Genomic DNA, 25826 nt, shown 5'->3' on the forward strand with positions numbered 1-25826 from the left:
CTATTCATCATCTATTCATCATCTATTCATCAGCTGCCAGGTCAAGTGCTGCAATGATAAACGAGTGTGGTCGTCGGTGCATTTCATTCAGAATCCCCAGAGATGAGGCGCATTTGATTGATATGCTCGTTAAAGTAGTTCACCAAACACCTTCTGCTCAGTCCTTGGCTCTCAGTACGCTCACACGTTGTCAGTGGTGATTAACCAGTGAACTACCCACTACCACTCTTCCACATACAGGAGCACCTCTCTTTTTCATTCTTATCCGTCTCTCACTCTTCTTTTATTCTCTCTACCCATCTGCATGATCTGTACAGATGAAAGAGTTGAAAGTCATGTGCTACTGTGATGTTTGTTTTGTAAGTGAGCACACTCATCGGATGATGTTCAAACCTGTATGTAGGCCTTTGTATGATTCCTGACACCCTACTGCACTCCTAATTGGGTTTAGATCAAGGCACCATGTATGTACATACATTGTATGTAATGTTCTCAAAAATGGAAACAGAAAGACATGAGAGTAAACGTCAAATATGAATGAAGGAAATGGGGTCTGACTGTATCTACCTTTCCTGACTTGCTTTTATCAAATCACAGTATTTTGATCCTCTCCATCTATTGATAACATTTCATATCTATTTCAGGAACAGCTTGTAAATCATAATGGGTTAGGGTTTGAAGTCTGTCTGAAGGATGATAAATACATGCGGCAGATGTGCGTTCATTTTAGAAGTATCTCTCTTTTTTGGCTGTTCTGTTCTGACGGCAGTGTCAGTCCTTGCCAGGCTGGGGAGGAGGAGCAGGCTGCGTCTTGAGGAGCCGGATCAAAAGCATCAGGATCTAGAGCGATCTTTAAACCCCTGAAACAGGCTGAGCTCAAGCTCCATGGTAACGGGCAAGGCCGGCGGTAGCTATGGGCAGGGGTGGAATCAGCCCACCCAAACGTGCGTCTTGCCCACCCCATCAAAAGTGAATAATTTTTTTCGGAATTGTTGATATTCCGGGGGCGTATTTGAATGTTTAATCTCATATTTGTATTTACTGTAGGACCATCAATTTAGCGCTGCCAATAGCCACCGCCGGCCTTGCTATGGCTAGCGCCCCCCCCTCTCCCCAGTCAGCTCATCAGCCTTGCTACCGCTAGCAACCAACCCCCCACCCCCCCAGCCTCTGCCCACCCATGGTGTTGGTTTTGGGGCCGGGCCCTGCTCTCCACTCCATGTAAAGTTTGCTGTCTCTACTGTCTGCTATTACATAATGACTGCAGGCCTACACACAGTCTCCCTGTGTCTCTGCTTAGTTATACGGTTATACAGAAACAAATGGGCCATATCAGCAACTTGACATCAAACTGTCTTAGTTTGAGCGTTTCACACTAATTGAGGGGAAAAGAGACAACGTCATGTCCATATCCAGCAGTCAAGTTCACACCACGGTCACACTATCAAAGCAAAGCAGAGAGGCTGCTAGCTTTCTTTTTTCTTTGATCATATGGAAAATAACCTGCTCATGGGGAAATGTTAATGATGTTATGTCAACTAATTACCATGCAACTCCTGAATATGTATGAAGGGGATTTGAAATATAATAAGAACTTACCAGTTATGTACAGTATATTGTCAAGATATATGGATAATTATTTTGCAGCTGTTTGTTTTACAATGGTCAATACTGTATACAGTGCCCTGCATAAGTCATGGGACAATGAAACATTTTTTGTTATTTTGGCACTTTTACGGTAAACCAAACAGTTACTATGACGTTAAAGTAAGGATTCTCAAGCTTTTATTTGAGGGCATTTGTGTACATATTGGTTTCACCATTTAGAAATGACAACATTTTTATACAGTATATAGTCGCCCTATTTCAGCACCAAAAGCAATGGGAAAAAAGCAATGTTGGCTTGACAGGTGTTTCTGATAAGTCAGATGTGTTCTGCCACATAATTTGTGCAGAATTTGTGTAAGAAATCTGTCAATGTCTAGTATTGATTCTAGATTCTTCATTTGCCTTTGAAGTCTGTTATCAGTGTCTGTCAACATGAGGACCATAGGTTTGCTAAACAGTTTGGAATATTATTAAAAAGAAAGAAAAGCACCGGTGAGCTCAAGAAGATGCATCTTGTTAGCTGAATTGGCATGGTTTTGTTTGTTGTGTACGAAGGTACACACGGTATTTTGTGTGTGTGTGTGTGTGTGTGTTTACTATGCTAGCCAAACAAGTGTTCGCTTGCTAGCTAGCTAGGGTTAGGGTTAGGGTTAGAGATATATTATAGAAAAGGTAAATGCTTTATAAATTAACGGTAATATTGTGTGGAATCAAAAATAATGATTCATTCACGAACAGCACATCACTCATATTTGTAGATTTGCTGTAGAATAATAGTGTGGATTGAAATGATTTCACTAGCCTATTTATTTCTGTGCAGTATGTAGGACGACTTCAACAAGTACAGTAGACTATGTTCATGAGAGTCTATGGAAAGCATGCAAGCCTACACTATAGAAGTGTCTGACCTGACATTTGTCTTACAGAATGACGAGGTGAGAGGTTCTGAGATATGAGACCTTGATGTGAGTCACCAGCACTTCAGGTATTTGTCATTGTATTAGCAATTCTATGTTATGAACATAGTAGTATTTTGTAAAAATGGTATGTTGATAACAGTGGGCAATCATTTTAAATGTACTGTCTTCTATTTTTATTACAGCTTTGGTGCCCAGATGGGATGGGAAGGAACTACACAAGTCCCACTAGATGCTTTATGGACTATAATGATAAATGCATACACTGTGGTGACCACCACGTAGGACCAGGTATAATGAGCACAAGGTAGGAACAGACACCGACGACAGGGAGCAGTTTAGCCTCGATGGGCACATTTACTAAAGAAGAATCAACACAGGGAAATAAAAGTCCAACTCAGGTCTCTGCCTGGCCCTTTAAGGGTCCAGGGAATATAAGTCACTAAGGTCTCTGGGCACGGATCAGAGGGAGCTTCCACTCTATGGGCTGTGGGGGGGGGCTCTTTCCCCCTTCTCTCCGAAGGCTAGACCCAGACCGGCCTGGCAACAGACAAAACACACGTCAATATCTTCTACTATACATTTGCTGTGCCGGAATGAATGAATGAATGAATGAATGAATCGTTTAATGACCACACAACCACACAATTTGTTGTCGGTACAGGTGGAAAAGCTCAATACAGCAGTGTCAGTTACATCAAACATACACACATTACACACATTGCACATGACTATCACAATAGACATGTACACACATTACCACAAGACAAATAGACAAAAACATAAATATTTACAACTTATAAAGTGCAGTACATCTGGCAGGGTTAGTGCAGTGGGTCAGGTGTTGAGAGTCCTTATAGCAGAGGGGAAAACTTTTTTTTTGAAACGGGATGTTTTGGTGGCCAGGGATCTGTAGCGCCGTCCAGAGGGCAACAGTTGAAACAGGTGGTGAGCAGGGTGGGAGGGGTCAGAGGTACTTTGTGGGGGTCACTACAACACAGACACAACATTATTATTGTTTCCTTTTGCCATTTTTTCCATTGCCATTTAGTTTTTCTCTTGCTGCTGCAATGTTGACTGAAACTGAAGCCATAAGAATTGTACTCTCTTGTACTTGTATAATGAGATGTAATAAACTTTTGTTACACATGGCAATAAAAAAATCATGAATCTTGAATTAGTAGTATTATTGAGCAATTTAAACATGTCAGCCCTGTAAGTTTGTTAACCAGTTAACCAGCTATTGTTCCCACCCATTACCTGCTGGTGAAAAGTGTCTGTGAAAATGTTGAGGCTGAGTTTCTCGATTTGTTGATTTGGGGGGCATCAACATTAAAATATGCATGACTTCTTCAACTTGTTTCAGATTTCAATGTATGACACATCATTTGAAATAATAATAATAATAATAATACATTAGACTTATATAGCGCTTTTCTAGACACTCAAAGATGCTTTACAAACTGAAAAGAAAACCCTAACCCTAACCCTATCACATATAGCACTAGTGATGTGTACAGTATACTGTATGAAATAGCACTAGTGATGTGTACAGTATACTGTATGAAATAGCACTAGTGGTGTACAGTACATATACTGTATGAAATAGCACCAGTGATGTGTACAGTATAAATATATACTGTATGAAATAGCACTAGTGATGTGTACAGTACATATACTGTATGAAATAGCACCAGTGATGTGTACAGTACATATACTGTATGAAATAGCACCAGTGATGTGTACTATACATATACTGTATGAAATAGCAGTGATGTGTACAGTATATATACCAGTGATCCTGTACACTACAGTACTGTATGAAATAGCACCAGTGATGTACATATACTGTATGAAATAGCACCAGTGATGTACATATACTGTATGAAATAGCACCAGTTATGTACACTAGTATACTGTATGAAATAGCACCAGTGATGTACATATACTGTATGAAATAGCACCAGTTATGTACAGTATACTGTATGAAATAGCACCAGTGATGTGTACAGTATGTATACTGTATGAAATAGCACCAGTGATGTTCAGTATACTGTATGGCATTAGGAGGGCAGGGCCTCCAGCCTGTCACCACTGTTAGCCATTGGCCTGTTGAGACATGATGTAAGGGCCTGCAGCTGGTCTCACAAGGGTGTCTCCTGACCTGCAGTATCTGTTGACTCATCACTTTTGATTACATGCTAAAATAAGGATAAAAGAGTGAGAGAACATTCTTAATTAGCAATTGCAGTAGAAGGTAATTAGCTCAGCTATTAGCTTTGGCTGGGGCTGGAGGGAATGTTGCACATGTGTGTGTGTATGTGTGTGTGTGTGTGTGTGTGAGTGTGTATACAGTTAGGTCCATATATATTTGGACACAGACAGACTTTTTGTAATTTTAGCTGTTTACCAAAACATCTTCAATTTACAGTTATATAATGAATATGAGCTTAAAGTGCAGACTCTCAGCTTTAGGGTAAGGGTATTCACATCCAAAATGAAGGAATGGTTTAGGAATTACAGCTCTTTAATATGTAGCTCCCTCTTTTTCAAGGGACCAAAAGTAATTGGACAGTTGACTCAAAAGCTGTTTCATGGGCCAGTGTGGGCTATTCCTTCATTATTTCTTTATCAATTAAGCAGGTAAAAGGTCTGAGTTGATTCCAAGTGTGGCATTTGCATTTGGTAGCTGTTGCTGTATACGTACAACATGCAGTCAACGGAGCTCTCAATGCAAGTGAAACAGGCCATCCTTAGGCTACAAAAACAACCAAAAGATCAATCAGAGAGATAGCAGGAACATTAGGAGTGGCCAAATTAACTGTTTGGTACACTCTGAGAAAAAAAGAACTCACTGGTGAGCTCTGCAGCACAAAAAGATCTGGACGTCCATGGAAGACAAGAGTGGTGGATGATCACAGATCATCCTTGACATGGTAAAGAAAAACCCTTTTACAACATCCAGCCAAGTGAAGAACAGTCTCCAGGAGGTAGGCATATCATTATCCAAGTGTACCATAAATGGAAGACTTCGCATGAACAAATACAGAGGGTTCACCACAAGGTGCAATTCATAAGCCTCAAGAATAGAAAGGCCAGATTAGACTTTGCCAAAAAACATCTAACAAAGCTAGCCCTGTTCTGGAAGAGCATTCTTTGGACAGATGAAACTCTGAAAAAGTATGAAAGTATGAAAACAGATGAAAAAGTATGGATAAGGCTTGGAATGACTCATGATCCGACGCATACCACATCATCTGTAAAACACATACGGATGACTTCTGAAGAGTTTAGGGATATTCTGTCTGCTCAGATTCAGACAAATTCAGCAAAGTTGATTGAATGAATGAATGAATGACTGGTCTTTATTGTCATTGATATAGTACAGGTACCAAACAACGACATTTGGGAGGGGGGGCTCCCCTGGTGCTAGAAAAGAAAAAAAAAACTAAAAAAAACAAGAAGGGAAAGGAGCTGGTTTACATAAATAAAGGCTATGTACACTATCCACTATACTATACTGTACAAATAAAACACTGTGCTGTACTCTATGCTATGCTATACCTATTCTAACATTTCCTATTCTCTGCAACCTTGTGTACCCTAGGGTTGTCATATTGCACATAGTGTTATTGCACATTCATTTAAAGTGTCGCAGTTTGCAGGCTTGAAATGTACACATGTGTGTCTCAGCACTACACCTGATTTTCAATCCAGCAGCTGCCATCAATCCGTCCAGACTGTCCAGGGCCCAGAACCTAGGTCTTTGCTGTGTTCAGGGCCTGGATGGCCCTGGGGTAGAAGCTGAGCTTCAGTCTGTTTGTCCTTGCGAACATGGTCCTGTACCGCCTGTTCGAGGGCAGCCGAGCAAAGTGTTCGTACCCAGGGTGGGATGGGTCTCTGGAGATCTTGGAGGCCTTCCTGAGGCAGCGTGTGTTGTACAGCTCTTCCAGAGAGGGGAGGGGGGCGCCGGTGATCTTCTGGGCCGTTCTCACGACTCTCTGTAGCGCATTCCTCTCTGCGGCTGTGCAGCTGGAGAACCAGTTGCAGATGCAGTAGGTGAGGATGCTCTCCACTGCGCAGCGGTAGAAGGCCACCAGCATCTCCTGTCTGATGTGGTCTTTCCTGAGGACTCTCAGGAAGAAGAGCCGCTGTTGTGCCTTCTTGATGATGGCTGCTGTGTTGTTCTTCCAGGACAGGTCATCCTGTATGTGCACCCCCAGGAATCGGAGGGTTGAGACTCTCTCCACGCTCCCTCCGTCGATGAGCAGGGGCTGGACCTCAGATGTTTTCCTCCTGAAGTCCACGATGATTTCCTGGGTCTTTGACTGGTTCAGCAGCAGGTTGTTAACCTTGCACAGCTTGCTCAGCTGCTCTACCTCATCCCTGTACGCCGCCTCGCCCCCCCCCCCCCCGAGATGCAGCCCACCACGGTGGTGTCGTCTGCAAACTTTACGATGGAGTTGCTGGGGTGGACGGGGGTGAAGTCGTAGGTGTAGAGGTTGTAGAGGATGGGGCTTAGCACGCAGCCCTGGGGGGACCCAGTGCTGAGTCTGAGGGCTGTGGAGGTGTGGGAGCCCACCCGCACCCTCTGGGGGCGGTCGGACAGGAAGTCCTTGATCCATGCACATATAGAGTGTGATAGTCCCAGGTCTAGTAGTTTGGTCACTAGCCTGTCTGGAAGGATGGTGTTGAAGGCAGAGCTGAAGTCCACAAAGAGCAGTTTGAATGGCGCTTCACAATACAGATGGACAATGACCCAAAACATACTGCGTAAGCAACCCAGGAGTTTTTTAAGGCAAAGAATTTGAATATTCTGCAATGGCTGAGTCAATCCCTTGATCTGAACCCGATGGAGCATGCATTTCACTTGCTGAAGACAAAACTAAAGGCAGAAAGACCCACAAACAAACAACAACTGAAGACTGCTGCAGTAAAGGCCTGGCAAAGCATCACAAAGGAGGAAACCCAGCATTTGGTGATGTCCATGGGTTCCAGACTTCAGGCAGTCATTGCCTGCAAAGGATTTTCAACTATTAGTATTACAAATGTACATTTTATTTATGATTGTGTTAATTTGTCCAATTACTTTTGAACTCCTGAAAATAGGGGACTGTGTATAAAAATGGTTGCAATTCCTAATCATTTCATACAATATTTTTGTTCAACCCCTTGAATTAAAGCTGAAAGTCTGCACTTCAATTACATCTCGATTGTTTCATTTCAAGTCCATTGTGGTGGCATACAGAGACAAAATTATGGAAATTGTGTCACTGTCCAAATATTTACGGACCTAACTGTATATGTGCATGTATGTGTGTGTGCCACATTCCTGTATTCCATGCTGTACTGTACTATTGAATGGGGAGAATTTATTTTGTCCTTTTGGTCTCCTTGCAAAACAGCTAATTTAAATACTTAAGTCTATATAACAGGGCCAAAGGGATAGATTCTTTCTATTTCCTGTTGTGAGGTTCTCATGTTGTGAGTAGCATCGTTTTGAATGTGGTCATCTCTCTATCTCTCTACTCTTTCTCTTTTATAATGTAACATTTCTCTATAAAGAGCCTTATATATAGCTTTAATAATAATAATAATAATAATAATAGTTGTATAAGTATATAGTATTATGACTTGAATCGCACATTTTAGGACTTGCTTAACTAACATTGATAGAAGACTCGACTTTGACTTGAGAAAGATGACATTTTTTCTTATTACCGGTAACTCTATTGAAATGTTTGAACTTGCATTGATTACTGTGATGCAGCAAAAGATTTTGGAGTTGGTCGATATAGTATCCAAGTTACTGCAGAGGAAGGATATGGACCTTTTTCCATGCAGCAGGCCTACTGGGCCCTGCATGCAACACCTTAACACAGCTAAGAGACGAGTTGGAAGACATCAAAAGCACAGCACAGGGACTTGCAGCTTTGTGGGGCACTAACTGTCAGTTCACTCAGAAACACACACGACGCACAAAGCGACAGTTTGATGAGCTCTGCGAGGATCAGCGGCCTCACAAGTCCGGAGGAATGTTGGTGACTTTTATGTGTGCATTGATACTATTCTTACCCAACTCAGACATTGATTCAGAGGGATGGATGCAATTGCAAAGCGATTCCGTTGTTTTAAGTCCCAGTGAACTCATACAAGCAAACGATGATGCATTGCAGCATCCGCCGAGACACTGACCTTGATTCTACAAGAATTACCTTTCGTCTGATTTTCCATCACAGCTACTTTCGTTTCGAAATGCTGAGGTCAGAATTTAAAAAGTATTGAAAAGGGTTCAGTTAAAGATCTGACCGACCTCCTGCTGCTGAGACATGCTTCTATTCTGCCTAGTGTCACAGACGTGGCTACTGCTGGCTACTGCTCTCAAGCTTCTTTCTTTTTTTAACCATACCTGTCACAGTGGCAACTGCTGAGGGATCTTTTTCAAAACTGAAAATCATTAAAAAAAAACTATCTGAAGAAGCACCATGTCCCAGGACAGACTCTCTGGACTAGCGCTTCTCAGCATTGAAAGCTAGGGTGCGTGCTCGCCAGCTGGATTTAACACAAGAGATTGTGAAGGAATTCGCACAGAAGAATGCAAGGAGGAAAGGACGATTGTTAAAGGTAAGAATATGTTTAGTTCTATTAGGGAGATTTATTGATCACGGTGGCCTAGCCTTAGGCCTATTTGTATGCCTGTTCTCTGTGCTCGTTTGTGTATGGATTGATGTGTGTAGCTATGTGTGTGTGTAACGCCCCCACACTGGACTCCTTCACATCAGCCCTTAAAACACATCTGTTCACCAAGGCCTTTGGCCCCTAGTCACTGTTTCTGTTTTGCTTTGTTTGTTTTCTGTTTTGTTTGTCTGCCCATTTTCCCCTAGAATTGTAAAGCGTCCTTGGTTTTCATAAAAGGCGCTATACAAATCCAAGTTATTATATATACCTGTTTTTAGTTTATATACTATTCTTGTTGTTCATTTATGAGGCTTGTTATTGATTGCCATTGATTGATTACTGCCTCTTCACTGATTTAAATATTGAAACTGGTGGAGTTCATCAGAACCTCATATGGCTTGACTTGTGACTTGCTTGACCTGCTTGACTTCTCACCACAGTAACCTGGGACTTGCTTGAGACTTGAGACTTGAAGGTTAAGACTTGAGACTTGAAGGTTAAGACTTGAGACTTGAAGGTTAAGACTTGAGACTTGCACATGTGTTACTCGCACCTCTGCTCATTTGATCCATTCCATGTTACCTTTCTTGCACTAAATCAGCACAGAACCAACAATTCTTTGCACATAGTGATAATCATATTGGAGTCAGATGTGCTTTGCTATTAACAAAATATAGCCACACAAAAAATATTAGATTTATCAAATGCAGTAGAAAATATATTTCACTTGCAACCATGACCAAATGCCAGTCTCTTTTATCTACTACGCTCTCTTTATTCCTCCCTCTCTCTCTGTTCCTATGACACATCTCTAAGTGATCACTGTGCATCAGTGAGTTCATGCTGACACTCTCTTCTTTATTCTCTTTCTGTCTATCCTGCTCTGTGTCTGTCAGTAGCAGCAGCGGTCAGGCAGTTTTCTACTCAGCAACAGCTGGATGCTCATGTGATCAGACTGTTGCGGTGCGGTAAGCTTTTTCACTCACAATGAAAAGCGTTGTGATCCTTCATATACAGTTTAGGTAACATGGAAGTTAAAAGTGAAATGAAATAATCAAATACAGCAAAAAATAGACTTCAAAGGCCCCACAGGCCAGTTCCCCCCCCCCCCCCCCCATCTTTAATACATTTAATTTGAGTGAAATTGCAATTAGTATTACGGTTTGTCAAGCTGCAGACTGCACACAACATTGATAATGATGAGAGGGGACGCTGTCACTGGCTCAAGACAAGACTTCACAAGACCTGGTGAAGCACAGTAGACCAGTTTGGTTTTACATTGGTTGTGATGTGAGGGATCTGGGACAGAGAGAGGGAATGGGTGGCACAAAGTACTGATGGATCCCAGAATGTGGGTGAGGGGGACAGGGTGATTATTTCTGAGTGCCCCCTGGCATATGTCCCCCCGCGCCTTCCTCCTCCTCCTCCTCCTTCTTCTTCTATCCTCCAGTGATATCGACAGCAGCTCACATGCCACATGGCCTTGGGACTGGCTGTGCTTCATGGCGCATGGGCGGTCCCCACCGCTGTGAGGGAGCATTTCACTGAACGACTATTCCTGTCATTAGGGCTGTTTCAACAGATGGGGATTTGAAATAGAGACATTTGAAATAGAGAGACATTTGAAATAGAGACTAAAGCTAAAGTTTAGGTTGTAGAAGCCAACGACAGGGTGCTAACAGGGTGAGCCTGGCTAGCTATGAGAGCATAGCAGGAGATGTGAGGTGCTGTATGGCTGCGTCCCAACAGTCTTTCCTATATTTCTGGCATCCTCTCTCCTCTTTTTCTTTTTAAAAAGCATTGGAGGATATATTCTAACGGATAAAGGGAGGAACCCTAGATCTACTCTGCCAATGCATTTTGAGAAGGAAGGAAGTACGGAGAATGCATGGAATATGCCCGTAAAGTGATTACATCACAATCAATGACAAACCAACATATCTGGGGACAAACAGAGCAAACTTGTATAGAAAGCTCCATAGGATATTGCACTGCTAGTTTAGCTAGATTGATCATTGATCATGATAAAATATTTGGATTTGATATTGGAGACAGGTGTGTTAGTACATATGTGACACGGTTTCATTAAAAGGTCCGCATCTCAGCAATTGTGAAAGCTCGCAATCGAGCCAAACAAGTCTTGTTGTGAAAACATTTGTTTTACGGTTTTTGGCATAGGATGACAATTGAAGTGATGAAGAACCCACTCGATATCATATCCAACAGTTTTACATTCACTAAATACCTACATTTAGTTAGCAAAGTCGGGTGGGGGGTATTAGTGTGGCAGTGTGTGTAGCCACGCCCACTCCAGCTGTATTTAAGTAGCCATGTGCGTGTGGACCTGTTGAGAGTGACAAGATGGATGCTGACGCTCTAGCTAACGCTATAAACAGAATTTCTGAAGCCGGTAGAAATATCGACAGTGGCCAATTAATGAACTCATTCATATTGGACTACATACATAACGGGAACTCGGAATCGGAAGATGACGAAGATGATGAAGAAGATGACGGAATTTCAGATATTGATCTGAACATCAGTTCTGACGAGGAGGCAGAAGATGACTTTGGCACTGTGGCTGTGAGCATCGAAATGGCTTTACAGTCAGTAGATGCTATAACAGTAGACGCTGATTACAAAAAAGAAATGGATAAAATAATAAACTTTGATTGCAAGTGCCAGCAGAGACGGAAAGTGGAGTCCCAACAACAGGCTGCCTCTTGCAGTCAAAGGCTGTCTCCAGAATTGATATACAGTACCAGAATTAACACAGCGTCGTTGTCAACCGACAACAAAGACATGCTTGTTTTGGGAACTATACTGACATCTACGAAGGATTCAGAAATGACACAATGCACAAAACAAGTTTCCACTAAACGACGCTTTCGGCGAACAAGCTACAATATTCATGGCACAGTCGTCTGCAGACAAACCTTCTGCTTTGTTCTTGGGTAAGTTTTAACGAGTTACATGTGTTGTTTACTAGGCTAGCGTAACCTAGCCTAACCTGTTTGTATAGCCAAACAGTTATTTGTTTTGTGAGTAAGGTAGATAGCGCCTTTGTTTGCATCAGCTATCAAACCATTGAAACTGTGTGTTCACCACAACTATGACTCCCCTATACTTTGAATTCTACGAAACTAATAGATGTTGGGAGGAAGAAATAGGTTGCCAAAGATTAAACATAATGAATAAATACATTTGTTGCAGACCTACTAAATACTGTACAGTATGTTCCATGCACCAGTTTAGTATGTGTGTGTGTGTGCGTGTGCGTGTGCGTGTGCGTGTGCGTGTGTGTGTGTGTGTGTGTGTGTGTGTGTGTGTGTGTTGGGGTAGGGGTAGGACGGCATTCATCAATCAGATTAGCACCTCTTAGCACCTATTAACACCTGTTTTCTTCAGGATCAGCAAAAACCTTCTGCAATCCATTGCCCAGTCCTACAAGGAGAATGATGCAGTACCACGCCAGAGGAAGAAAAGAGATTGAACGAACGAAAAATTCCTCAACACTGAAGACATCAAAGAGTGGTGGCGTTCATCAGGAACTTTGCCGAAGACCACGCCATTGACCTCCCTGGCAGAAACCCTGGTCACAGAGACTTGAGTGCAAAGTTGCTGCCAACTAATGTCACCAAAGCCTCTGTTTGGCGTCTCTACAAAGTTGCTGTGGAAAAGCTTGGTATGTGTAAAAGTTGTGTATAACACTCATGTTCTGAAGTGTAATAGAAAAATGTAATGCTTTTGTAATGAACGGTAATGTTGTGTGTATGTTGTACACCCCTATTTAATCTCCGCCTCATAAAAATGATGTCTTTGCAGGCGAGCATGTTGTTGGACTGGGCAGCTTCCGAACACTGTGGAAGTCATTGCTGCCACAGATAACCAGCACCAAACCCCGCACAGATCTGTGCTGGCAGTGCCAGAAAAACAACTATCAGCTGCGGCGAACTGCCAATCTGCCTGACGAGGTGAAATCAGCCCAGATGAAAAAGCAGCAACAGCATCTTGACCTTGTTGCGAAGGAGCGTTCTCTATACCAGCGCATGAATGCTGCCTGTGCCAGGACCTGTCAAGATTTGGATCTGTCTCTAGGCACCTCCAGGCCTGCAAGCAAGCAGATCACAATGCACTACAGTTTTGATTTTGCACAACCGGTGAGAATAAGTTCATCCTATGACACTTCTGATTTGGTGTACCAAAACACACTACTACTGCCTAAGTAGGCAGATGTTGATTTTTTATGTATCTAATCTCTCCTTCTCTCTCAGGTGCACTTTCCTACTGACCCTCATCAGCCTGGGCCCATGTATTTTTTGACTCCACGCAAGTGTGGCCTTTTTGGTGTCTCGTGTGAAGGCATGCCTAAGCAAGTAAATTACCTAATTGATGAAGGGATGTCATCAAGTAAAGGCAGCAATGCCGTCATCAATCATTTTTTCAATAACTATGGAGTCGGAGAAACAAACATCGACCTTCATTGTGATAACTGCAGTGGGCAAAATAAGAACAATTATGTGCTATGGTACTGTGCCTGGTGTACTATTCACAAGCTTCACCTGAAGCTGGGCCTCCACTTCCTGATTGCAGGCCACACGAAGTTTAGCCCTGACTGGTGCTTTGGACTGGTCAAGCAGTGCTTTCGAAAGACAAGAGTGGACACACTGTCAGACATTGCCAGGGTTGTGAGAGACAGCTCTCCTGTAAAGCAAGTGAACATCCCCCAGCTTGTAGGACTGGAGTATGGCACAGTGTGTGTTGAAAGCTACGACTGGCATAAGCATCTCCGTGGCTACTTCCGAGTGCTCCCAAATATTAAGAGTTACCAGCACTTCAGGTATTTATCATTGTCACTGTATTAGAAATTCTATTTTATGAACATAGTAGTACTTCGTAAAAAAATTGTTTTGGTAACAATGGACAATAATTTAAAATGTACTGTCTTGCTTCTATTTCATTACAGCTTTGAACATCTGGTGGCGTGGTGCGCTGACAACAACCTGGCCCTCAACACCAAAGAGATCATTGTGGACTTCAGAAAAACTGGGCACTTTGAGTTGCATTTCATGTACGAAAGGCACTATATAAATAAAGCTTTACTTACTTACTTACACTTTTGGTTAGATTTTAAACTGCATTTAAAATGAAGTTGAATTTAATGTAATCTAATTATCATATTGCTCAATTGTATCTTGTCTTATTGTTTCCTGTTCCCCGGGTGAGGATGGGGCACTGATAGCTGTCAGCGGCACCTGGACCAGTACCAGGACCTGCCCCAGGATCTGTGCCCCGCTCTGGACCATGAATTGTCCGGCAGTTCCGACGACGAGGAAATTACTTTATTGACTTGTGGACAGTGTGTACGCTGATAAGCAAACTGGAGGTAGTCGCTCTATGAGTAGAGGGCTGCAAGGGAATTTTCCTGGATGCACAGTGTACAGGTTTTTCGCCCTTGCCTGCTTGCGTGTTCTGTCATCATGTGGTTTAATGTCCATTTTAGTTGTTGATCTTCTTTGCTCTCTGTGAAGCACATTGGGTCACATGTTGTGAGAAATGTGCTATACAATGAAAACTTTATTTGATTAATTTAAAATATATGCTGCTGCAATGTCGACTGGAACTGAAGTCATAACAATGTTACTCTCTTGTACTTGTATAATGGACGCAGTGCATCTTGGGACTTGTAGTATTATGGTGCTGCGGGCACATAATACTGCGGGCCGGTTTTAATAGTAATTAAATATCATCCTGCGGGCGAGAGAGAACTCATTCTGATCTGATCTGGCTCGCGGGCCTTGACTTTGACACATGTGATCTAGGGGGGGCTCCCCTGGTGCTAGGAAAGAAAACTAAAAACAAGAAGGGAAAAGAGCTGGTTTACATAAATAAAGGCTATGTACACTGTCCACTATACAAATAAACACTGTGCTGTACTCTATGCTATGCTATACCTATTCTAACATTTCCTATCTCTGAACCTTATGTACCCGAGGGTTGTCATATTGCACATAGTGTTATTGCACATTCATTTAAAGTGTCGCAGTTTGCAGGTTTGAAATGTTCACAGTTGTGTTTCAGTATTGCACTTGATTTCAATCTAGTAGCTGCCATCAAATGTCTAGATTGTCCAGGGCCTAGAACCTAGGTCTTTGCTGTGTTCAGAGCCTGAATGGCCCTGGGGTAGAAGCTGAGCTTCAGTCTGTTTGTCCTTGCGAACATGGTCCTGAACCGCCTGTCCGAGGGCAGCCGAGCAAAGTGTTCGTTCCCAGGGTGGGATGGGTCTCTGGAGATCTTGGAGGCCTTCCTGAGGCAGCGTGTGTTGTACAGCTCTTCCAGAGAGGGGAGGGGGGCGCCGGTGATCTTCTGGGCCGATCTCACAACTCTCTGTAGCGCATTCCTCTCTGCGGCTGTGCAGCTGGAGAACCACACGCAGATGCAGTAGGTGAGGATGCTCTCCACTGCGCAGCGGTAGAAGGTCACAAGCATGACAATAAGCCTGAGGTTTGATGGGCTATCAAGCTCTTCCAGATAGTGCAAGTCTTGCATGGCATTGTTGCATCCTCTCAAATACAGTGCATAGGCCTGTAGTGACTTTCCATCTTCAGCCTTTATGCTTGGCCAGTTCAAGGCTTTTTCCATGTTCGCACTGGTTATCTTGATTTCATTTCCAAAATTATTTTCAAGTAGCTTCTTAGCTTCAGCATAGCCTCTGTCTGGTTGCATATGCATGCAGCTACGCACCAAGTCTCGTGACTGTCCAGTGGTGTACTGTTCCAGGAAATAAAGCCTGTCTGGATTGCTACTTGTCTTGTCCTCAATACAATGTTCAAAAGCACGCATAAAGGGTAGGAAATTCATTGGGTCTCCATCAAAAGTATTAATTTCCCTCACAGGAAGTAAAGCAAGTTTCTGCTGAGTAAGAAGGATTTCAGCGATGTCATGTTTTTGCTCTACATTGGACATGGTGTCTTGATTGATAAGATTATCCATTGTTGACTGATTATTCATTGTTGACATTTGATCATGTTCTCTTTTACTGTGCAATGTGTTAGTAGGCTTTGGATGCTGCCTTTGAATAACAACCTTTTGAAGTGGGGTTTTAGGCACTGTTCCTATATTAGCATATTCAACCGGTGATTGTTCAAGATTCATAGACACAGATTGTCCCTTTTGCATATCATCATAATAGGCATTCATGTCATCATGTTCTTTTACACTTGGTATAGAAGATGTTTCAAATTTCTGAATGACTTTTAATTTGGCGGTGGAGGCGACAATGTCAGTTCTTATTTTAAATGTATCTTTCTTTGTCTTCAGTTCATCTTCCTCGATTTCCAAAGCACGCTGTTCATCTAATACAGCCTCTCTAGCCACTAGTTCTTTTCGCTCTACCTCCACTTTCATGCGTTGGGCTGAGAGTGAGGTAGAGGCCCTTGATGATCTGCTACTCCTATGAGAGGATCCACCACTCCTATGAGAGGATCCACCACTCCTATGAGAGGATCCACTGTTCCTACGAGAGGATCCAATGTCTGGTGGTGGCAGTGTAACAGAAACGCTGTCCTCAGGCCTGACAGTTGATTGGTTCCTGTCAGATTCAGCAACTTCTGCTTTCCATCCCTCCACTTCATCCAAAAAATTATCAAAATGCATTTTTTTTGTTTCAAACCAATTCACATCATCAGGTTGTACCTCTTGTGATAACATCAAGTGCACAGTTCCTTGGAATTCCTTAAATTCGTTCAATGTGAGTTTGAACCCTTCAACTAGTTCAGTTATATTATTAACATTTCCATCAACACACAGCAATGGTCTTATTTGATTCATTTTCCGTGTACATTTTCCCAGTTTAGCTCTACGGGATCCAATCAATAATATCCAGGGTTCGAGTTATAAGCTGAACTCTGTGGGGGTCTCCAAAATAACAGTGCGAAATGTTCTCATGCACGCGCGAATCATGCCCACACAGCGATGGGACTTACAAGTTTTAATTAGCTATAGGCAGTAGCGGATTAAGGTGGTCAGTGGCCCTAGGCTACTCCTTTGTGTGAGGACCCCCCGCCCCCATACACAAGCCTCCCCCCTCCCCAAAATATACAACTCACGAGCACCCTGCACACACACACCACTCATAATGCTTTACCATAAAACACTTAAACACTTTAATAACACAATAACACAACAGTGTTAATAATGCAAAGAATAAAAAAAAGGTTCAGTGCATTCAGTTCTGTCTCTATTGCTCTCCTCTCCCGTTGTCTCTCTGTTACTGTCCTGTTGTCTGTCTCTCTGTTGCTGTCCTGTTGTCTGTCTCTCTGTTGCTGTCCTGTTGTCCGTCTCTCTGTTGCTCCCCTCAGCTCTAAATGAAAGAAATGAATTAGCTAATTAGTTGGCATGTAAACATATAGTTAGGGTTGGGTACAGTTTGGGTTTTATTCGATACCGGTGACAAATCGATACTTTAAAAACGGTACCGGTACAGAAACATCATCCTCATCCTCAAATCCCAACATATCCTGACGCTACAGCTGCAGGCTACTCATTTCACCACATCAACAGCCCCACATGAAACAACAGCTATAAAAGCGATAGTCACACATGTATCTCGGCCAATCATTTTGTTATTTTTGCTATACAGAAGGAGCGAAAAATACATTAGGTTAGTACACTAGGTTAGTAAAAAGTAAAAGCCACCTTACCTTTACGGAGACAAGATAGCCCAAAGTGGTCTGTTTTCAGTAGGCTGAGTGGTCTGTTTTCAGTAGGCTGAGTGGTCTGTTTTCAGTAGGCTGAGTGGTCTGTTTTCAGTAGGCTGAGTGGTCTGTTTTCAGTAGGTAGCAGAGTCCTCAGTAGTAGCAGCAGTAGTAGTAACAGTAGTAGCAGCAGGGCTAACGTTAGGTGTCATAGCAGGTTTCTTTGATAAAAACCCGACATTTTCTAGGCTTGATGACCCGGTCGGCAGCAGTGGCCTTTTTTTGGGCGGCATGGTAGCTACTGTATGTATATACTCCTGTATAGCTAATTAATGAATGTTTGCTTCTCAATAATAGGCTAGGTGCACGATCTCACTACTTCCTGAAAGGCAACTGGTGTCTCACTCTATTGGTTTAATTGATTAATCAGCTGTGCACTGTGTGTTCCAACGGTTTACCGCACAGCTGATTAATCAACCTTTTGCTGTTGCACAATATTCTACTGCGCCCCATGGTGTCTTGGTGGTGAAGTGCAGGCAGTCAAAGGCATACTGTCATTCACAGGAGATTAATGGTGCGCGTAGTTCTTTTGAAAAACGTGTTTATTTTACAATATTTATAATATAAATTAAATAATATTCATTACATTGACATTTTGATCAAATAATAGTTGTGGTAATGTATTATTAGCGACCCCCACAGATTTTTGATTTTACTGCCTTCATGGGAGCTCAGAGAGCCTCAGACCATCTCTATGGGAGCTCAGCTCCCATTGGCTCCCACATAACTCGAACCCTGATAATATCAGATCTTTATCTGCAGCAGCCGCATCAGACTGGCTGTCCGGTTTCAATTCATCCACCATTCTGATTATATGACGGTGTCAACTCTAGTGCATCAAACACAATATCAAAGCGCAACGTAGCATCCGTAAACACAATGCATTAAACTCCGCAACAAGTCCAACAACAACATAACAATTCCGTAGCACAGCACAAACAGCGCTGTTGAAGGTTTACGTTACTCACGCATCCTATGTCCTTCCAAACGAGCAGTCTGGCTCCGTCTCAAACACAACTGGAAAAGTATGTCCAACTTGGCGAACGTTTCCCAGTATTTCCAACTTGCGCGAGTTCTTCAACTTGCGACAGTTTTTCAACTAGATGTGATGGCTATCATGTCTGTCAAAATTATCAAATTAGCCATGTCCTGGCATGCTTGGGTGTTGGTTTCAACGCAACTGTTGTTTGTTCTTCATCCGTTTGCAACAAGAAACTCTGGACCTTTTCATGAATTGAAGTGGTCTTAAAATCCAAAGTCCAAATAAAAGTAACAAACGAAAGTAATATATGTTGGTGTATCACAAACCTAGATTGGACGTCGTTTGGACAGCGTCTGGACAGCGTCTGGAACTCACCATGTTCAATACTGAAACCACAGTTTCACAACTCTTCATACAGTCTGCATTCGTAACACTCATGTTGGCCAATGACTTCATTCATGTCTCAAAAGAAGCTCGTTCAACCACACACTGTCAACAATGTTCACTCAGAAGCATACACTGTCATTCATAACATTCTGACTTACAAAACACTAACAACAGGGAGCATTACATAGTTTGAATGATTTTCACAAGAATGAATATTTCATTATAAAAATTGTTTGATTTATAGTATTCATAGACAGAATAGTTGACTGTAAAACTGTAAAGTATTAGGCAACAAGAATGAATCAGAAACGCCACAATTTGCTTCTATCCTTTATCCTATCTTTTGCTTCTATCCTTTATATTCTATGTTTTATCCTTTTTTTTCAGTATCTTTGCAGAAAGTAAGTTATGGTACATTTACTTCAAAGTACACTACATTTACTTGTGTAAAATCCAAAGTGAAAAATAAAGTGGAAGATGCAAAGTTCAAATAAAAAATAAAAACTGAAATTCCAGGGCTACAATACAATAGCAATCACACCAAAAATGTCTCACTCCTGAGGGTTTTGGTCCACCCTCTGGTCTGCATCTGGTCACATCTAATGTCTTCCCTGGCAATGCATCTAGTCTATTTCATTTCATTGTATATATTCTGCTAATATTTTCTAGACATTTCAATATGATTACTGCAAATAGTGAAAATACCACCGCTCATCCCTTATCAGACTTTGCTGAGGTTCTGGAACTGAAGAGTATCAATAGAGTACAAAATAACAGCATCTGCACACTCAAACACTGTGCAAAAAAACTGTTTATTGCGAGCTTTCGGTCATATATGATAGGAATATGATTACTGCAAAATTGCACCAAATAATTCAGTTTTGAACGTGTTCTTCAGAGTTTTGAACACAGTATGTTAGCAATGAAAAAATGTGTTGCAAATACATAGTATTTTAGAGTTTGAATGAGAGAAGTGTTATGGCATTTAGAGAACGTAGTCATTGAATGCATTCTGTATGAAAGCAATGCACAAATCACAGAGAAAGAGTCACAGTTTTGTTCACATGGGTTTCTGCTCTGCTGACTGTATGAAGAGTTGTGAAACTGTGGTTTCAGTATTGAACATGGTGAGTTAGCAATCGTAAAAAACTGTAACAATGGTGCCTTATTATGTGCACAAAGAGGCCAAGCAATTCATACAGGCAATGCAATTCGTCATCAAAGATAACAGTGACGACCCTACTCCCCCCTACCCCTTTTCTTTCATTTCAAAATCTTTACTTTTATTTCTGTCACTATGTCTCTCAATATCTTTGTTGATCGTTCATTTTTGCTTTGTGTGTCTTGCTTTGAACCACATTCATAGACCATATGTGTACAGCTAAAATAATGGAAAAAACTGTAGACAAAACATGACATGATTGTACAAGTTGCTGAAACTGAAATAAAAACTAAGTATATATAAAAGAAAAGAAAAAGATAACAGTGACCTTTTTTCAGTACTTTATTTCAGTACGATAATTCACAAGAAGCATGGTCAACTTCAGGCTTCACATGCATTTGCAGGCTGAATTAAAAGACAATTAAAATGGTGCCCTTATATAAATGATAACACTACTGTATGAAAGCAGATGGATGTGTGTTTGTGTGAATGTCACTATAAGGTCCAAACTGCAGGACATGATGCATTATTATTATAAGGGTATGTCTGTATGTATGTATGTATGTATGTATGCATGCATGTATGTATGGTCTTCTTGTGGTCCACCTTTATGCCTGGTCCGTTTTACGTGAACCATCAAAACAAATAAAAAAATCTTCTGTTAGGTTGTACCTATAAGAGAAAATAAGGGGTTGAGACACCAAAAGAGCAATTCTGAGATATGCAACCTATTTATTGTAGGCAAAAGAGGGACTTACCATTGTGTCCATCCTTTGGACTGTAGTCTCACTCACACACACAAACACACACACTCGGAAAAGCTCTACATAAATACAATGAATTATTATTATTATCAACACTGCTGCACCTTTTCATCTGTTTTCAGAGCAGGTTTGGGCGGCTGCGGCTGAGGCACTCTGAACCCCAGCAGCTCCAACATCTTCTCTGCTGCGTTCCTCTTGGCCACCTTCTTACTGGGGCCCATGCCATCCGCACACTGGCCACAGATCGTCACCTGGCGGCACAAACACAGGGCGTACACAGGTCAGAGAGCCAGGGGTGCCAGGGGGAGATAACAAACAGAGGGGGAGAGGGAGGGAGGGAGAGAGAAAGAGGGGACGACGACGACAGAGAGACTGCAAGGGACAGACCGAACAAGAGATGGTCAACGGACAGTAGCAGGGGAACATCCATTGGTCCAGGTGTCGTTTCCAGGCTAGAGGTGAGCTCAAGGCAGGAGTCAACAGGACGTCAGGGTTCGACAGTAACACTGTGTTACTTGCCCAGAGCAAGTAAAACATTCTCTAGGTTTGTTTGCGCGAGCACGACGACGCTGCTGGATCCTGGATATTTTTACCTGTGTGCAGGAAGAACAGACGGCGCAGGCGCGAGACCAGACTAGATGATCGCGCCTGTCGATCACCCGTACGCTTTGATAATATCTTCACTCACGATCATCTAGTCTGGTCTGGCGCCTGCGCCGTCTGTTGTTCTTCCTGCACACAGGTAAACATATCCAGGATCCAGCAGCGTCGTCGTGCTCAGGCTAACAAACCTCGCGAATGTTTTACTTGCTCCGGGCAAGTAAACCAGCGTTACTGTCGAACCCTGGACAGGCGTCTGCATAACAAACTCTCTGCGTCGAGGCAGGCCTCGCTCCGTCACCATGCAGTACTCCGGCTCCTTCTCGTTCTGTCAATAGTCAATAGTCTCAATAATAATAATTATAATAATCTCAATAGTTCTGTCACAAAACGCTGTTACGTATCCTCACACATGTTTAAGTGGGTATATGGAAATCCTTGGCCTTTCCTAGTGGGTATACGGTGTAGTCCTGCGTATCACCTAGACTACACCACAGACCGAACAAGAGATGGTCAACGGACAGCGGACAGCAGCTGGTGAACATCCAGTGGTCCAGGTAGAGTTTCCAGGCTAGAGGTGAGCTCAAGGCAGGCGTCAACAAGGCCAGTTTATTTGTATAGCACATTTCATACAACAGGGGCAAGTCAAAGTGCTTTACATACATTATTAAAAAATACAGCAAGAGGAGCATAGTAAGAAAATAAAAATGACAATGAATAAAAGCAAATATAAGAAGTAAATGGATAAAAAAAAAAAAAAAATAGTTAATGGAAAAAAGACATTGATAGAAGTGTTTGTGTTTAATCATAACTGGTGCAAAAAATTAAGGTTTTTAGTTTAGATTTAAATATTTTAAGGGTTTGGGCCAGTTTGATTTCTTCAGGGAGCTTGTTCCAGGAGCATGCGGCAGCGTGACTGAAAGCTGCTGCACCGTGTTTTGTTTTTACTCTTGGAATTATTAGCAACAAGGCAGGCGTCAACAAGACGGGCGTCTCACCTGCATAACGAACTCTCTGCGCCGAGGCACCATGCAGTACTCTGGCTCCTTCTCCTTCTTGGCCTGCTGGATCTGGGCCAGGCGGCTGATGGGGTGCATGCCCGGCCCGTACTCTGGGCTGGTCTGCAGCTGGAGGGAGGGCAGGAGGTGGGTGGAGGGGGAGAGAAAGAGAGAGAGTCGTAATTATTACAGGGTTCCCACACCTTCTGAAACATCCAATTCAAGCACCTTTCAAGGACTTTCACGACTCAATTCCCTCAAATTCAAGGACCCAACACGGCATTTGAGACAGAACTGGATGAGAATTTATATAATAGGAATTATCCGCTCACAGACAACAATTACAAATAGAGGCTTGAAAGTAAAACATTTTTGAATATACATGTATATTAAAAAAATGAGAGAGAGAGAGAGAGGGGGAATTCAAGCACTTTCAATGACCCATGTCTATTTTTAAGGCCTTGATTATTTTTTCTCAAATTCACAAACTTTCAAGGATTTCACCGTGGGCATGTGTGGCAGCCTCCTCAGCTCCTCCAGCACGGCCGTAGCTGCCAGCTTCTTGGCGATCTTTTTACTCTTCCCCTCGCCCTCCCCGGAGAACTCCCCCACTATCACCCGCACGGCAAAGCTCTTCATGTGGGGTGGATCCGCCTCCTTCAGAACCTGGGGGACAGGGAGACACACGGAGGCTATCAGAGAGATGACTAGGATCCACAAATGACTTGCACAGTTCTTGAGCTTAGAATTCTAAGGTTCTATCTCCGTTTAGGGCAGTTCAGAGATATTGAGCGTCAAAGTTTTTACATTCCATTATGTTCTGTGAGATGGAACCTTTGTATTTTATTAATTACTAAATCAAAAATGTCAACATTTTAAAAATAACACCACACAGGCATTAATAAACACCTAATGGATCAGATTATGTAAAAAACTCAATTTTGTCATGAGTTGCAAATGGGAGAAGCATCATGGGCCCATCTGGGGTTCTGACTGTTCACAGCCCATCCGGGGTTCTGTTCTCTGCCCACCTCAAAGTCCACTGGCATGTTCCTCTTCAGTGCAATTTCGAACACTTGGCTGATCTCAGACTTGTTGAGGTTCACTTCCGCGGGTTCTCCTCCGTTCATCTGCAACCAACAGAGTTTGTATTAGAACATACATATACATATACCATAGAACACTGTCTCATGGTCTCCCCAAAGAAGGAGCCATTATGTAAACATTTGAAGGCAGATTAAACAATGTTTAGTAATGTAGAGTAACTATCTTTACCAATGACATTGTTGTTAACAAGTATAGCAACGGTGAAACAATGATCCTATTCCTTAGTGAATTCAGTGTTGTAGTAGTATCTGTGTGCATTCTGACATGAATCAACACCATAATGCAATCCAGCACCACGCTGTTTGAACATCCTGGGGGGAACCTGGGGGGAACACTGACTGTCTGGCTCTGTACTGTACCAACAATGAGGTGCTGTGATATAACAGCACGGCATACATTTGCTTTCATGTTGCAGAACAGATGAGGCAGTGAGCTCCATGTAGCACTGCTGCCCTGTGTCGACCCCTCCCCTCACCTCACCTCTGTGTCTCCCCCTCCACTCACCTCTGTGTCTCCCCCTCCCCTCACCTCCCCTCCCCCCCCCCCCCCCCCTCCCCTCACCTCTGGCAGCTGCTGCAGTATGGGTTCCTTCTGCAGCGTCTTCAGGGCCTTGGCTGCGGCGTCGTGTTTGGCTAGCTGCCGTGGGGTCTGGGCCAGGGCCGAGGCGGCGGCAGAGTGCCGGGCCTTCTTTATGCTGGTCCCCTCCGCCTCCCACTGCTGCTCCCCCAGGGTCAGCCTCACTGAGAAGATCTGGGAGACACGGCAGGCAGACAGACAGAGAGAATCAGAATCGCTTGTATTTACATTGATTTTTTTTTACATTTTTGGCATTTAGCAGACACCTTATTCCAAAGCGACTTACAATCGATACATTTGACTAAGCAAGTGAATCATCAATCCACCAGTCGTATCAGGAAGAGTCATCCAGCTCAGGCCCGGGGCCATTGATAGAAGGAAAAACCTTCTTCTATCACCTTCTTCTAAACCTAGGTTTTTTGGGGGGGTTTTATGGTATTACATCCAATGTACAGGTACGCAAGAGTAAATAATTCTTAGGCTTAGGTTATTGGACGTCGGCATTGCAGCAGGATACAAAATCAACAACAATAGAATAAAGTAAGATAAGTAAAGTAAGTAATAATAAAGTAACCATGTAAAACCTCTGTTATTGCAATAAACTCCAGTACTCAAGAGCAGAACGGAGACAAACAGTGGTCTCCCAGGGTTGCTGCTTGTGAGAGTCAGGAGTTGTTAACGGTCGTTACCTTGGAGTGAGCTGGCCCTTGCTCACAGAGCAGCTTATACTCAGGTTGGATCTTGTTGAAACGGGCTAACTCATTCACCAAAGTTATTGGGGTCTTCTCTTTAGGGTTTGCCATGTACGTTTCTAAAACAAAACAAACAGACAGACAGACAGGATAAGAGAGAACAATCATGAATCCATGGCTGAGCTCTCAAACACAGACAGTTTAAGTACTGATCGATCGAGAGAGAGAGACAGAGAAACACACACACACACACACACACACACACCTGTGGAGGGGCTGAAGGGAGTGGCTGACCCTGAGGGGAGGGCAGAGCTCCGGAGGGGGTGACTGGCACTCTCTGGAGGCAGGGTGGCCGAGGTGCAGGGGATGCTGTCGCCTGGCTGGGGCTGGGGCAGCTGCAGGGGGGTGGCGGCGTTGGGCATGGGGCTACCCGGACACTGGTACTGGAGCAGGAGCTGAGACATACTGGTGGGGTGGGTGGAGTTAGTGGCAGGCTGAGGTCAGGGTGGGAGCTTTGCAGTTCAGCAGCAATAGGAGCCGTAAGCAGATGTTTGTATGTTTGTATGAGGTGAGAGACTGCAACGCTCTGCCTGGGAAGT

General features: G+C 43.0%; 1 protein-coding gene across 1 annotated transcript; it reads right to left on the minus strand.

Annotated features, from left to right (window-relative positions):
• Positions 1 to 21343: 21343 nt before the first annotated feature.
• Positions 21344 to 25691, minus strand: LOC308163424 (double-stranded RNA-binding protein Staufen homolog 2-like; the record flags this gene model as incomplete). Its single annotated transcript, XM_080537609.1, has 8 exons — positions 21344 to 21505; positions 22111 to 22155; positions 22883 to 22981; positions 23342 to 23518; positions 23884 to 23982; positions 24521 to 24709; positions 25225 to 25346; positions 25493 to 25691. The coding sequence occupies 8 exons, from the start codon at positions 25689 to 25691 to the stop codon at positions 21344 to 21346; spliced, it is 1092 nt and encodes a 363-aa protein (XP_080393735.1).
• Positions 25692 to 25826: the final 135 nt, after the last annotated feature.

The sequence above is a fragment of the Nansenia antarctica genome (genome assembly GCF_963989245.1).
Source record: "Nansenia antarctica genome assembly, chromosome: 1".
Lineage (NCBI taxonomy): Eukaryota > Metazoa > Chordata > Actinopteri > Argentiniformes > Microstomatidae > Nansenia > Nansenia antarctica.